This window comes from Tupaia chinensis, unplaced genomic scaffold (genome assembly GCF_000334495.1).
Source record: "Tupaia chinensis unplaced genomic scaffold, TupChi_1.0 Scaffold141044_1, whole genome shotgun sequence".
NCBI lineage: Eukaryota > Metazoa > Chordata > Mammalia > Scandentia > Tupaiidae > Tupaia > Tupaia belangeri.
In genome coordinates, this window is record NW_006200910.1 from 329,708 (window position 1) to 346,159 (window position 16,452).

The 16,452-nt window shown below is 40.6% G+C and overlaps 1 protein-coding gene across 1 annotated transcript in view; it reads left to right on the forward strand.

Moving 5' to 3' along the window:
- Window positions 1-16,452, forward strand: part of PDIA3 (protein disulfide isomerase family A member 3) — a gene marked incomplete at its 5' end in the record, with an annotated part of 42,802 nt that overhangs the window by 21,265 nt on the left and 5,085 nt on the right. The window contains 5 exons of the mRNA XM_006162871.3: window positions 11,448-11,564; window positions 11,921-12,046; window positions 12,942-13,124; window positions 14,274-14,382; window positions 15,882-16,010. Of these exons, the coding sequence (XP_006162933.1) occupies window positions 11,448-11,564; window positions 11,921-12,046; window positions 12,942-13,124; window positions 14,274-14,382; window positions 15,882-16,010 (664 nt within the window). The remainder of the gene's footprint in view (window positions 1-11,447; window positions 11,565-11,920; window positions 12,047-12,941; window positions 13,125-14,273; window positions 14,383-15,881; window positions 16,011-16,452) is intronic.

Below are 16,452 nucleotides of genomic sequence, written 5' to 3' on the forward strand. Positions count from 1 at the left end.
GCCCTATAGTAAAAATCTCTCTATTAAAAAAGAAAAGAGACTGGCAGGTGGCGTGGTGGCTAAGGGTGCTGGGACTCCCACATGGCCGACCGTGGTTCAAGTCCTGGACCTGGTGGCTTGCTTTCTCGCTTTCTCTCTCTCTCTTCCTCTCCAGTCAGATTGGAATGGATGAATAAATAAAGTTAAATAAAAATAATTCTTTGGGGAAAAAAGAAAGAAAAGGAAAGGGACTGGCAGGTGGCATGGTGGTTAAAGGTGCTGGATTCCCACATGGCTGACTATAATTCAAGTCCTGGACCTGATGGCTTTCTTCCTCACTCCCCCCTCCCCCCGCCCCTCTCTAGTCAAATTAAAACAAACAAATAAATAAGTAAAATGATTTTTTAAAAAAAGAAAAAACAGTTGGAGATTAGTTGTACAGCAATGTGAGTATACTTAATGCTGTGGAGCTGTTTACTTTAAAATGGTTTAAATGGTGGATTTTATATTATTTTATGTATATCTTATCACAGAAATGAAGTCAGGACCAGGTGGTGGCAGGTGGTAGTGTAGCTGTACCCACATGGAAGGGTTCTTGGGTTTATGTCCCAGGATTTCGCTGAGCAAAACTATATGCATGTGCATGTCCATAATCTGGGCTAGGAACCCTAACTGGAATGCCTGCCCCTCCCTTCTCTTGGGTGTTTGTGATGTGTGCATGCACGCACATCTGCCTGTCTCAGAAGAAATAAACTTAAAAATATAAAGTAAAAAATATGTGTGTATTATATGAATTCAGTTAGCAATAAGAGCATTAAAAAAGAAAAATAAATAAATGATGTGATAGTAATTGGGGTGGAAGAACCCATGATTAGAGTGATCAGGAAAGCAGTCTTCGCACTGAGACATAAATGATAGCAAGGAGCCAGACATGAGAAGATCTTGGCCACAGAGTTTCCGGCAGAGGGAAAGCAGGTACAAAAAGACCTTGATGTGTAACTGAACTTGAAGTGTTCAAAGGACAGAAAGACCACGTGGTTAGAGTATGATCAGGATAAGAGATAACATTTGAGAGGTAAGTGGGATCCGTTGGTGCTCCTAATTGATGAGGAAAAAAATATTCTTATATGAGGAAAGACAGTTTTATCTTACATTTTTCAAATAATCAAGCACACATTAGCTTGTCGTGATGGAAAGCTAAGAGGAAAGGGGTTGAGTTGGGGGTTTTAAGAGACAGCATTTTTTAGTGTATGTATTGCTATTCATATATAAAGCCCTGCATGACATTGGCCCTACCTGTGATCTCAAGACTGACCTCAGTACCTTTGCCTGGGCTGTATTCATAGCCTGAAATGATCTTCCCCCGTGCTTGCATTTTATAAACTTTAAGTGTGCTTACAAATCTTGTTTGATTTGTTTAACCTATTGATAAAACCCTTCCACTGGGAGTTGAGGAAAATGTTTAAAGGGAAGAAAAAAAATCTGTGAAAAGATAAGGAAAAGAAGTCCCTTAGAAATGCAAAATAGGGGACCAGCAGGTGTGTGGTGGTTAAGGCACTGGACTCCCACTAGGCCAGCCTTGATCCAGACCTGGAGGCATGTGCGTGCATACCCAAGATCCCAGAAGGATAATGGAGAAGGGATTGTGGTGTGGTCATACCTCCTGGAGGGTGATTTCACACTTTCTCTCTGTCTCTGTCTCTCTTTAGTGAGTGTAAGTGCCCTATGGCAAAAACCTAAAGAAAAAAATGCAAAACAGGCTCAATCATGTTGAAAGAGTTAAATGGTAATGTGCCTTCTGCAGCTAGCAAATCATTAGAGAACACAGGAAGAGGAGCTCATGGAGGTGGAAGACTGTCACTGCCTCTGGCCTATGAGCATTTCGAGCCTAGGAATGGATTCAGTGGACTCTTAAGGAGAAAGTACAATTAATGGTCTATCAACTAGGCTTAGGAGATTAAAATATATACATATATTTTTTTATATGTGGTTATTTTAACTCTTTGGCTTAACTAGCCTGTTGTTCCTCAATAAGAAAATGTGCTTATGACAGGATGCTATTCATGGTATGATCTGACCTATACATAGCTAAACTCTCATACAAGCTAACAAATCACTGCATTTTCTGCTTTAAAAATGGAAGGCTAGGGCCAGCAGGTAGTTTGGTGGTTAAGGTGCTGGATCCCACGTGGGCAACTTTGTGATTTGAGTCCCAGACCTGGTGGCTTGAGAGAGATGTCAGGCGCATGTGCATGCATGCCCAAAGTCCTGGGAGGAGAGTAGAGGAGAAGGGATGTGACATAGCTATACCCCCTGGGTGGTGGTTTCTTTTTCTTTCTCTCTCTCTCCAGAGGGCATGTACCCTATAGCAAAAACCTAAAAAAAGCAAAAACTAACAAAAATGGAAGGCTACATATGCTTCTTTATGGTTCTTGAGAATAAGGATGTATCTAGTCATATAATTTATTTGAAAAACAGATGTTTATTGGAATTTTTATGTATTTGGCACTATTCTTAGAGCTAAGGACGGATCAGAGAGCAAAACAAAAATCTCTTGCCATATAGAATTTACTTGGAAGTGGAGAGAGAGGAGACAAAAATAACAGATAAACTTCTGGGGAGGAAAGTTTAACTATCACAAATGCATGTGCCCTTTGACCCCACTGAATCCACTTCTAGGAGTTTCCTCTGTGTATATACAGTACTCTATCATGTGCAAAATGATATCAATACCAGGTATTTATCACATAATTTTTACAACGTGAGATTAGAAATGAATGTCCATCAATTGTGGCTGATTAAATTATGACACATTCAGGACCAGCAGTTAATGTAATGGCTATGTCACTGGACTCCCACATAGTCAACCACGGTTCGAGTCCCAGACCCAGTGGCTTAAACTCATGCTGGGCGTGTGTGCGTGTGTGCCCAAGATCCCAAGAGGAGAAAGGAGGAGAAGGGATTGCAGTGTGGCCATCCCCCCTGGGGGGTGATTTCTCGCTTTCTGTCTCTGTCTTTCTCTGTCTTTCTGGCGAGAGCGCACCCTATAGCAGAAACCTCTCCAAAAAAAAAAAAAAAAGACACATTCAATGCAATGTGAATACTGCACAGCCATAATAAAAGGTTGACATAGCTCTTTATGTATGTTGACCTAAGTTATCTCTAAACTGTGTTAAGTGACAAAAATAAAATAAAGAACATCGTTTGTATATGCTGCCGTTTTGAAGATTAAAAAATAATTTAAAATATGGAATTATCAATTTTTGCATAAAATGGAAAGATATACTAAAACTGAAATCATATACCGTAGGGAAGAAACTGAGTGACTAGGAACAAGGGGGGGAAGAAATACCTTTTAGTACTCTTTGAATTTGAATCATGAATATTTACCATCTCCAAAATTATATATGAATTGTATTGCTCTAACTTATATTTTGACTTCTAGATGGAATTGTCAGCCACCTGAAGAAGCAGGCGGGACCAGCTTCAGTTCCTCTCAAGAATGAGGAAGAATTTAAGAAGTTTATTAGTGACAAAGATGCCGCTGTAGTGGGTAAGTAGCAGATACTTAATTATACCACAGAATTATTAACTTGATTTCAAAAATCCTCCATGTCTGGGAAAACCACAAAGTTAATAGTTTAGGAACACTTGGGGCAATTGAAGAAACAACTGACAGAATTAGATCTATATTACTATAATGTGGGGAAATTGTTGTGCTATTTGCATGGGTATCTGTTCTTATGGATATAAAGGTTTAATTTCAGGTATGGTGGTTGGGGCAGCTTGATCCCATTTGGCTGACTGCTCAGTTCCAGTCTTGGACCCAGTGACTTGAAAAACACAGTGGTCACATGTGTGTGTGTACCTAGAATTCTGAGAGGTGAAGAGATTATAGCATGATTACCCCCCTCTTGAGGGTGACTTTCTACTTTCACTTTCTAGTGAGTGCACACGCCCTATAGCAAACTTATTTAAAAAAAAAAAAGAAAGAAAGAAAGAAAGAAACATGGGGCTGGTAGGCAGCATGGTAGTTAGGTGCTAGACTCCCACATGGCTGACCATGGTTCGAGTCCCAGACCTGGTGGTTTGCTCTTTCACTTTCTCTTTCTCTCTGTGTGTGTCTTTCTGGTCACATTTAAAAGTAATAATAAATAAAATAAAATGGAGGCTGGCAAGTGGTTTGGTGATTAAGGATGCTAGACTTACACATGGCCAGCTCTGGTTCAAGTCCCAGACCTGGCATTTTGCTTTCTCTCTCTCTCTCTCTCTCTCTTTCTCTCACTCTATCCCACTCTAGTCAAATTGAAATAAATAAATGAATGAATAAATAAAGTTAAATAAAATAATTTAAAATAAAATAAATTTTTTTTAAAAAAAAGAAAAAAGCAAGTAAGTTCATTTAAGGGATTATTACAGGAATATCTCTATCTTTTTCTGTTGCTTCTTTAAAAAAATCTTAACTGGGGCTGCAAGTGGCATGGTGGTTAAAGGTGCTGGACTCCCACATGGCCGACCACAGTTTGAATCCCAGACCTGGTGGCTTGCTTTCTCACTTTCTTTCTCTCTCTTTCTATGGTCAAATTAAAATAAATGAATGAATAAATAAAATTTTTTTTAAATCTTAACTCATAATAGGGTAGTTAAAATGGAAAATCAGGTTTTAAGATAGGAAGATACAAGTAAATTATAACTATCTGCTATTTTCACAATAATAAGAGAATTTAATATTTAAGGTTATATTGCTAGGATTTGTCTTGTATTTTACACCAATCTGCTTTTTTGGTGTTATAATACCTCGTTTTATTCTTTAAATAACATGAGCCAATTAAATGCATTCTGCACTGTAGGTGTTCTTTGTTCTGGGTTTTTAAGTGTGATATATGATACATATGACTAAAAGGTAAATTTAGGGATAGCCAGTGACGTGTTGGTTGGCTGGATTGCACATGGCTGGCTGTGTGCTTCAAGTCTTGGACTTGGCAGCTTGAGACACTCAAGAGTGTTTGTGTGCCTAGAATCCCAAAGGGAGACTGGAGGAGAGGGGATTGCAAGGCTATCTCCTACCCAACCCCCTGGGGGGTGATTGCTCACATACACACACACCCTTAAGCTGTCTCTCCAGCAAGTGCACACACCTATAGCAAATTAAGAAAAAAAGTAAATTTAAACGTATAAGCTATATTTGTGCTTCTTGTAATCTCCTAATTACTGTAATAAAACTGACTTTTTTAGCAGTAGATGGTTTATTATTTAAATTGACTAAAAGATACTCTTACCTGGATTTTATTAAGTCTGTATATTTTATATGGAGTTAACTATAAGCAGGCTTTTTAAAAAAATAATTGTTTAATTTTATTTACATAAGCAGGCTTTTTTAAAAAATAATTGTTTAATTTTATTTATTCATTCAATTATTTTAATTTGACCAGAGAGATGGGGGGGGAGGGGGGCTAAGAAAGCAAGCTGCCAGGTCCAGGACTTGAACCATGATCAACCATGTGGGAGTCCAACACCTCAACCACCATGCCACCTGCCAGCCCCAAATAGGCATTTACTAATCATTTATATTTCAGTCATTTTTCTAGACTTGAAGTTCTAAAAATAAGACATAAAAAGGAAAAATAGTGATTTAATTTATTTTTACATATTGTCCTAATTTAATGCTTCTGATAACTGAAATAGCCTCCTTGAAACTAAGAAGTTATGCAATTTGCACCAAATTATACCACCGTCAGAAAGAAAACGACTTGGGACTAGCAGTTGGCATAATGACTATGTTGCTGGACTCCCATGTAATCGACCGCAGTTCGAGTCCCAGACCCAGTGGCTTAAACTCACGTTGGGCATGTGTGTGGGCATGCCCAAGATCCCTAGAGGAGAATGGAGGAGAAGGGATTGCGGTATGACCATCCCCCCAGGGGGGTGATTTCTCACTGTCTGTCTTTCCTGGTGATTGCAGTTTTTTGCCCTATAGCAAAAACCTCTCAAAAAAAAAGTAGAGTCCAGCACCCTTCACCACTCCACCTGCCAGCCCCCCTTTCTTTTAAAAGTAGAGGAAGAATTTTCATTCTAAATACTGTTTCAAATACTCACGATAGTATGGCAAAGCAGAGCTGATCCTCCTACCTGTCTTACTTTGCTTATCTGCTGTAATTCAATAAAGGCTTTGAAAAACCAAGGAATTTATAAAAGTTTGGGACCTGACCCCATAGTTCAGTGGTTAAGAGAGTCAGATCCCACATGGCCAACCACAGTTCAAATCCTGTCCCCAAAAGTTTGGAGGGAAATAAAGAAAAATACTGGTGATGTATACGGATGTGCCCCAGATCCCAACAGGGTACACAAATTGGAAGAGAAAGGATTGTGGCATGGTCATGCCCTGTTGAGGATTTCTTTTCTCTCTGTGGTGAAATATGCACCCTCTAACAATTTAAAGCAAAATTAAACGTTCTGATTTCCTCTGTGCTTAATTGCTTCTTCCCTGTGTTTGACATTTTCTATATAGGTTTCTTCCAAGATTTATTCAGTGAAGAGCACGCTGAGTTTCTAAAAGCAGCCAGCAATTTGAGGGATAACTACCGATTTGCACACACCAATATTGAGTCGCTGGTAAACGAGTATGACGATAATGGCAAGTAAGTAACTTACTTGAATGCCCTTATAAATCTCTGGACCAAGTGCTGTTGTTGGGTGAACTGGTAGGATTTATTGGTTTTCCCAGAAGGTTTATTGAGCACTTGCTAGGCTTTAAGTCAAGTACTGGAAATTATTGCTGCTTTTGAGGGGCATCCAATAGAGGGAGCCGGTAAATATAGTAAATATATGTAAAAATATATGAGTATTATGATAGAAATACATACAAGGTGTGTTAGGAGTACAAAGAAAGAGTGATTTTTTTTTCTTCTTTTGGAGTGATGAGTAGTGTCAAAAAATCTTGGAGGAGGTGACTTTTTAAAAATTATTTAATTTTATAGAGTCATTGAAAAAGTCATGACATATTTTTTCTATGGAAAAATGCATTATGACTTTCTGACAACCTAATATTATTTCCTCATTTTAACACAGAGAAGTAAAGTAATATGGTTAGATGGGAGTTAGCAGGTGGCATGGTGGTTACAGCACTGGACACTCACATGGCTGACTGGTTGACCATGGTTCAAGTCCCAGGCTTGGTGGCTTGCTTTCTCTCTCTCTCTTTGGTGAGGGCATGTACCCTACAATAAAAAATTAAAAAGAAACAATAATAATAAAACTGAGTAAGTCTTTTTTTTTTTTAAGAGAAAAAATAAGGTAATACGTCTAGCTTCTCACAGGTGGTAAGAGGCAGAACTAAGATGTGAACTTAGCCTGGCTTCATGGGCTGCACCTGTGGTGCAGTGGTTAGGCTCAGTGCATAAGGAGCTGAATCCCACATTGGCCAACAGTGATTGAAATTCCAGCTCTGGCAGCTTGAAAAAGCATGTCGTATGTGCCTGAAGCCCTGACAGGATAGGAAAAATGGAGGGAAAGGGATTACATCATCACCATGCTCCACTGGGAAGGAGGGTGCTTTCTTTCTCTCTCTGGCACCTGCATGAGTCTTCTGGTGATTTAAAAAAAAAAAAAAGAAAGAAAATATGGCTTCAAAGTTAGTAGGCTTGACCACTATGCTTTGCTACCTCTTAGATTGAGAAGCACTGAATATATAAATGGGTGTGGAGCCATTTGTGACTTGGGAGCAAACATTCCATATAACCACACTGGTAGCCTTTGATTTGTTAACTGTGGCCACTTCTCAGGCTGATCCTGAAATCTTACTGAAAAGACCTTATGGGAAGGGTTTTTTTTTTTGGGGGGGGGGGGGAGGTTTTCGCTATCGGGCTCGTGCACTCGCCAGAAGCAAGAAATCAGCCCCCAGGAGGGATGGCCATGCCACAGTCCCTTCTCTTGGGATCTTAGACACGCACGCACACACGCCCAGCATGAGTTTAAGCCGCCGGGTCCTGGACTTGAACCGCTGTCGACTATGTGGGAGTCCAGCGACATAGTCAACTACGCTAACTGCTGGTCCCAGGAAGGGTGTTTTAAGGTCTTCACATGTACTTCATGTGTACACTAAGGTCATGTCATGATTAAAGATCATGTTTGGGGCCAGACACTGGCATGATGGTTAAGGCAACTGGATCTCACATGCCAACTGAGGTTTGAGCCTCGGACTGAGTGGCTAGAATGACACACCAGGCACATGCATGTGCATGCCCAAAATCCTGAAAGGAGGGAGAAATGGAAGAGAAGGGATTGCAACATGGCCATCCCCCATGGGGGCTGCTTTCTCATTTTCTCTGTCTCACTCCCCCACCCCCTTCTCCCTCGCTCACTCTTTCTCTCCTCTAGCAAGTACTTGTCCCCTCTAACAATTTGGGGAAAATAATCACATTTGGAACTGATTTTTGCTATTGAGTATAATTACTCTGAAGTTGGTGACTGTCCCTTTCTTAAAAAACAAGAAAAAGAAGGAATTTTACCCATGTTCACATTCTTGTTTACAGCATGTTTGTATTGAGTTCTTGTTTGCTATGTAGTGTTCCTGTGTTCTGTGAAAATGCCTGGTTTTGTTTGTTTGTTTGTTTGGTTTTTTTGAGAGGTTTTCACTGTAGGGCACATGTGCTTGCCAGCCAGCCAGAGAGAGACATAGAGACAGATAGCGAGAAATCACCCACCAGGGGCGATGGTCACGCCGCAATCCCTTCTCCTCCATTCTCCTCTTGGGATCTTGGGCACACGCGCGCACGTGCCTGGCGTGAGTTTTTAGCCACCGGGTCCGGGACGTGAACTGCGGTCGACTATGTGGGAGTCCAGCAACATAGCCATTACGCTAACTGCTGGTTCCCTCATTTTGCTTTTGGAGAGAGATTTTTGTTACAGGGTGTGTGCGGTCATCAGAGAGACAGACAGAAAGGGAAAAATCACCCCCTCAGGGGCCACATTGCAGTCGGTTCTCTTCTCAGGATTTTGGGCACACATGTACATGCGCCCAGCATGAGTTTCAAACTGCCAGGTCCAGGACTCAACCACGGTCAACTGTGTGGGAGTCCAGTGCCTTAACCACTTCACTGCCTGCTAGCCCTGAAAATGCCCGTTTTAATAGCATTTAGTTAATGGCTAATACTGGAAGAGTAAGAAAGGTATTTAAGGACTTAATGGTGCTAAAATCTAGCCAAAAGCAAGTAACACAATTGTATGTGGGTGCATCTAGTGTGGGGAGGAAGAAATTAGAAAAGATATTGGTAGTTAAGGTAATGGTGTTTTCCGGGAAAGCTGCTACCAGATATAAACTTGTGACTCAGAACCAAACCTGTGCAGTTTTAGCTGAACCAAATGCTGGAAATTAAAGAGACTTGCTTTCTTGAGTGTTCCAATAGGTTGAGAAAAGCTTGGCTTAGGGGAGAGGCTAAGTAGTACTTGAAAGAAAAAAATATTTTCAGCTTAGTTTATTGGATGTTAGAAACCAAGAACAAGGAAATTTCTGGCTGCATCATTTAATTAAATAAATAAATAATAAATAAAAACTTTATTTAACTTTTATTTATTTATTTTTCAATTTGACCAGAGAGGGATAGAAAGAGAAAATGAGAAAGCAAGCCACCAGATCCAGGACCTGAACCTTGGTCAGCCACGTAGGAGTCCAGCACCCTTAATTACCGTGCTACCTGCCAGCCCCTAGAACAAGGAAATTTCTGATGAATTTAAGTTCAGTGTTATCTCGGGCCTGCAAATAGCGTAACAGTTATGATGCGGTGACTCCCACATAGACGACTGCAGTTTGAATCACAGACTCAGCGGCTTAAAACTCTTGCCAGGCACATGTGCATGCCAAGATCCTGAGAGGAGAATGTAGGAGAAGGGATTGCGGCATGGCCAACCTTCCTGGGGGGGGGGGGTGATTTCTCGCTTTCTGTCTCTTACCTCTCTGTGTCTCCAGTACCTTAACCACCTTGCCACCTACTTGCTTCAACCTATAACCTTTCTAACTGGAAGGGATCTTAAAGGTGTTTTATTTAATGAAGTATTTTTCTTACTGTGTGAGAGGTAAATTTTCAAGGAGGGGGCAGGTACCTTTTGGTAAGAGCAAGCTCTGTTATATTTTATTATATATGAGCTTTAGGGTAACTTGGATTCTGCTTGTATTGTTTGTTTGTTTTTAAAGAGAGATTTTTGCTGTAGGGTGCACGCGCTTGCCGGAAAGATAGAAAGTGAGAGATCCCCAGCAAGGATGGCCATACCGCAGTTCCTTCTCCTCCATTCTCCTCTCAGGATTTTGGGCATGCACACATATGTGCCTAGTGTGAGTTTTAAGCCTCTGGATCTGAGACTTGAACTGCAATCAGCCATGTGGGAGTCCAGTGATGTAACCATTAGACTATCTCCTGGTCCCTGTTTGCTATTGTTTTTAAAGATTTGGAAATTAATGACCTTCTCTAACCCCCCTTTTGAACTGATTATAAAGTTAAAGCCCACAGGGACCAGCAGTTAGCATAATGGCTATGTCACTGGACTCCCATGTAGTCGACCTCGGTTCACGTCCCAGACCCGGTGGCTTCAAACTCACGCCGGGCACGTATGCGTGCGTGCCCAAGATCTCAAGAGCAGAATGGAGGGAGGAGAGGGGATTGGGGCATGGCCATAACCCCCGGGGGGGGGGGAGTGATTTCTCACTTTCTGTCTCTCTCTCTCTGTCTGGTGAGTGCACGCACCCTATAGCAAAAACCTCTCAAAAAAAAAAAAACAAAAACAAAAGAAGTTAAAGCCCACAAGGAGTAAACTAATACTGGTCCAAAGTCTTTGAAATTAATGACGGAGCTAGGATTAGAACCTAGGTTTCTAAACTTTCCATCCCAAGCAAGGTTTATTATAATCAGTTCAAAAAGGGGTTAGAGAAGGTCATTAATTTCCAAACCTTTAAAAACAATAGCAAACAGGGACCAGCAGGTAGTCTAATGGTTACATCACTGGACTCCCACATGGCCGATTGCAGTTCAAGTCCCAGATCCAGAGGCTTAAAACTCACACACGATTATTGTTATTATTATTTTAGAATTATTTTATTTAACTTTATGTATGTATGTATGTATTTTATTTAAATTTGACTAAAGAAGGACAGAGCAAGAGAGAGAGGGAAAATGAGAAAGCAAGCCGCCAGGTCCGGGACTCAAACCACAGTTGGCCATGTTGGGGTCCAGCACCCGTAACCACCAGACCACCTGCCGGTCCTTCTTCTGACCAATTATTGCACTTGATATAAGATGGTTAACATTTTAGTGTTGATGAAAAGTTATGTTTCCAAGTCTGTGGTCCCAGAAAAGAGTTTAATGTGCTTGAATGATGATAGTAAAAGAGACGACCCAAATAGGTCGTCTGAGCTTAGCTCACAGGATAGTAGGCAGCTCTTCAGCTTCTCCCTGCTAAGACTCATTTCTTTTTTTAAGGGGTATTACCTTATTTCGTCCTTCACATCTGGCTAACAAGTTTGAGGACAAGACAGTGGCATATAAAGAACAGAAAATGACCAGTGGCAAGATTAAAAAGTTTATCCAGGAAAATATGTGAGTACTTTATCTCTTCACATCTTGTCTAGGATTTCTTTGCTTTATGTTAGTTGTTTACCTCATTTATTAAATAGAACCATGTCTGGCTTAAATAGCTTATATGAGAGTGTGTAATAATAATAATTAAAATTTGTATTGAAGCCTTACTCAAGGGTGTATAATGTTAATGGTTTAGTTTTATATTAAAACACTGATGTATATATAGCCCTACAACTCCTGTTGTGACCTGTAAAGTATATTGCTCAGTACTTGTCCTAAATGTCAAATAATTTTCCTTTTATCGGTTACTTTGTGATAATTCTATAATATAATTGTAAAACTGCCAAAGTTAATTCTGGGTCATTTTGTTTCAGTTTTGGTATCTGCCCTCACATGACAGAAGACAATAAAGACTTGATACAGGGCAAGGACTTACTGACAGCTTACTATGAAGTGGACTATGAAAAGAATGCTAAAGGTTCCAACTACTGGAGAAACAGGTAAAAAGAGTCATGTTCTCCATTTGTAAATAGGTTCACCCAGTGCATACGATGTCCCTTCCCTCAGTCCTGTTAACAGTGTGTCATGGAAAAGCAAAGAGCAGACAAGAATGGGAACATTTGACTCTCCGAAACTACATTCGAGGTTATGAGGACAAATAACAAATTACTTCCAAAATCTGCTGGGCATGGGAACCAGCAGTTAGCGTAATAGCTGTGTCGCTGGACTCCCACGTAGTCGACCGCGGTTCACGTCCCAGACCCGGTGGCTTAAAACTCACGCTGGGCGCGTGTGCGTGTGTGCCCAAGATCCCGAGAGGAGAATGGAGGAGAAGGGATTGTGGCGTGACCATCCCCCCTGGGGGGTGATTTCTCGCTTTCTGTCTCTATGTCTCTCTCTGTCTGTCTAGCGAGCGCATGTGCCCTATAGCGAAAACCTTTCCAAAAAAAAAAAATCTGCTGGGCATGTCTTCCATAGGTATTCCTTTACTTGTGACAAAGTGACTCCAAGTTTTCCAGTAAATGGTGCCAATTTAATGTAAAAGTGCTTAAAACATTGTGTCTACTTGCCTAGTGACACTTAGTGCTTTTTATCCTTATATGCTTCCTTTTTAGATTAGTCGTTATGCCTGCAGTACATTTTACAGGGACATATATATGTAATATAGCAAGACTGAGTAGAAATGGACTGTTGGTTGGGTCCCACCAACTTGGCAGTGAAATTCAGTAAGACACTGGTACACTGTAAGCCCATGTCAGTGCCCAGGAGTGTAAATTCAGCTGATTCCAGAGGGTTGCACTTAGTCTTTGCTTTCTAGCCTCTTGCTTCTCGGTTTCAAATGTGCTTTTACCACCCTGGGATAGTTTTAATGTAAGTATCTCTTGTTTCCCACAGAGTGATGATGGTGGCAAAGAAATTTCTGGATGCTGGACACAAACTTAACTTTGCTGTAGCTAGTCGCAAAACCTTTAGCCACGAACTTTCCGACTTTGGTTTGGAAAGCACTACTGGAGAGATTCCCGTTGTTGCCATCAGAACTGCTAAAGGAGAGAAGTTTGTCATGCAGGAGGAGTTCTCGTAAGTTGCAAGTTTGTGTGAGTTTGAGATTTGATTCTATAAGGAAACTATTAAAGCCTTTTCATTACTGAGAATTTATAAGGAACAACATTGGGACGTGAAGATCTTCTAGTCAAGATGTTTGTTATTTTTGTCGGTTAACTTAATTATAGGTATTATAGGGGCGGCAGGTGGCATGGTGATTGGGGGTGCTGGACTCCCACGTGGCCAACCATGGTTCTAGTCTTGGACCAGGAAGCTTGCTTTCTCACTTTCTCCCCCCACCCCTGTCAAATTTAAATAAATAAATAAAGTTAAATGAAGTAATTATTTTAAAATTTATAGATATTTAATGAATTCTGGAAAGTAGTGAGAGGATGGAAGTTTGAAATTCTTACATGATTCTACTCTGTCATTAGAAGTATTACAGTAAATTGGGACCAGCAGTTGGCATAATGGCTGTCGCTGGACTCCCATGTAGTCTATTGTGGTTTGAGTCCTGGACTTGGTGGCTTAAACTCAAGCCAGGCGCAGGTGCGTGTGTGCCCAAGATCCCAAGAGGAGATTGGAGGAGAAGGGATTGTAGCATGGCCATTCCCTCTGGGGGGTAATTTCTCGCATTCTGTCTGTCTGTCTCTGTCTTTCTGGTGAGCGCACACGCCCTATAACAAAAACCTCTCCAAAAAAAAGAGCTCTAGCACAGTGGTTAAGCATAGTGCATATAGAGCTGGATCCCACATGATTGACTGGAATCTCAATCCTAGCATCTTGAAAAACATGGCAGAAGCATATGTGTGCATGCATGCCCCTAATCCTAATAGGATGGAGAAAAGGAGGAAAAAGGATTGTAGTGTGGCCATAGCCCATTGAGGATATCTCTTACTTTCTCTGATGAGTGCACATGCCTTCTGGCAATTAAGAAAAAAAAACTTCAAGACTAATGTTTCTTTTTTCTTTCAATTTTCTGATCCACAAAGGACACATTAGAAATAGAAGGAAGTGGTTTGTTTGTTGTTCGGTCAGTAATTCTGTATACTGAGAGAAAAGAAACACCCCCCCCCCTTTTTTTTTCCATCCTTGAAATCAAAGCTAAAATACATAGGAAAAGTTGCTTTTAACCTTCTAAGTAGGGGGAGTAAATTAACCTGACCCTTGTCTTTATGATTGCAGGCGTGATGGCAAGGCTCTGGAGAGGTTCCTGCAGGATTATTTCGATGGCAACCTGAAGAGATACCTGAAGTCAGAGCCTATCCCAGAGAGCAACGATGGGCCTGTAAAGGTGAGGTGTTCACGGCTTCACCAAGCCTATGAGTGAAAGCTGTTCCTCATTTTTTGAGTCCAAGGATGCTGGGATCTAAATGAAGGCCTTGTTGGGGTTTTTTTGTTTCTTTTTTTTAATGTCTTATTTTTCCTGAGTCATAGAAAAACACTGACAGAGCTCATAATGCTTATTAGTGTGGGTAGAAGTATAAATATAAAACTTTTTTTTTTTAGAGGTTTTTGCTATAGGGCGCTTGCACTCACCAGAAAGACAGAGAGAGTCAGAGAGACAGAACACCAGAAATCACACCCCAGGGGGGATGGCCATGCTGCAATCCCTTCTCCTCCATTCTCCTCATGGGATCTTGGGCATGTACGTACACATGCCCAGCATGAGTTTAAGCCACCAGGTCCAGGACTTGAACCGCAGCCCACTACATGGGAGTCCAGCGACAAAGCCATTATGCCAACTGCTGGTCCCAAAATATGAAACTTTCATAGAGCTTTCTTTTTTTTTTCTTTCTTTTTTTGGAGAGGTTTTCACTATAGGGCGTGGGCGCTTGCCAGACAGACAGACAGAGACATAGAAACAGAAAGTGAGAAATCACACCCCAGGGGGGATGGTCACGCCGCAATCCCTTCTCCTCCATTCTCTCGGGGTCTTGGGCACGCACGCACATGCGCCCGGCGTGAGTTTTAAGCCACCGGGTCCAGGATGCGAACCGCGGTCGACTACGTGGGAGTCCAGCGGTGACATAGCCATTACGCTAACTGCTGGTTCCCTCATAGAGCTTTCTGAAGGAATTTCTGATAGGTTGGGAGTGATTTCTCACTTCCTGTCTCTCTGTCTTTCTGGAGAGCACACACGCCCTATAGCAAATCTCTCCAAAAAGATTTCTTTTTTTTTTTTTTTTTAATTTTACTTATTTATTTATTTTTATAGAGGTTCTGCAGGGCATATGTGCTCACCGGAGATACACAGAGAAAGGGGGAAAATGAGAAAGCAAGCCATCAGGTCCAGAACTTGAACCTTAGCCATGTGGGAGTCTAGGGCCTACTACCATGCCACCTGCTTTTAAAGAATTTCTTATTTTATTCTTCTTTCTTTCTTTTTTTTTTTTTCTTGCCAAATTTCCCCAGAGAGAGAAAAAGGGAAAGTGAGAACACAAACTCCCAAGTCTAGGACTCAAATTGCAATCAACCATGTGGGAGTCCCGCACCCCAGCCACTGTGTCACCTGCCAGCCCTGCTTTGAAATTATTTTAAGGAATGACTAAGTAGCACCTATATTACCTGTGTCTTCCTGAGCATACTTTGCCAGGTGACAGGCGTGGGAATGAGTTGGTTTCTAGTTGGCAACATCTCTTATAGAGTGTTTAAATGTGATTTGGGTTTCCATGACTTATTTTTAGCTATCACAAATCAACTTTGAGAGGGATTAGATCCAGAAAGACATGTAGCTTGCAAGTTTATTTATCATCTTGCCTTACTGACTACAGGATCTTCTGTGTTTTTCAGGTAGTGGTAGCAGAAAATTTTGATGAAATAGTAAACAATGAAGATAAGGATGTGCTGATTGAATTTTATGCCCCTTGGTGTGGTCACTGTAAGAATCTGGAGCCCAAGTATAAAGAACTAGGAGAAAAGGTAAGTCTGAACCTTATTTTGAAGACAAAATTTGAATAGGGAGTTCATTTACACATTTAGCATTGGCTGATTAGTTACCCTAATTAGTTTAGTTCCTGAACTACATACTGGTAGATTTTTTTTTTCAACTACTGTTTACTTACATTCTCTTGACTGTCGCCTGGTGTCTACAGCTTATACAGTGCCTTAGCTATCTGCTTTAACTTTACACTGTTTAGACTCAGTAGTATGAGATATATATTATATGTATATATTTATAACATATGTATATAATACTATATAGTGATTATATGTTACATATAAAACATGTGTAATATATTATACATATATAAAATATGCACGTATAATATATAGTCATATAGTATATATTTTATATGTCTAATACATAATCATTATATAGTATATAAAATATATACATATATAATGTATAATATATATTTAT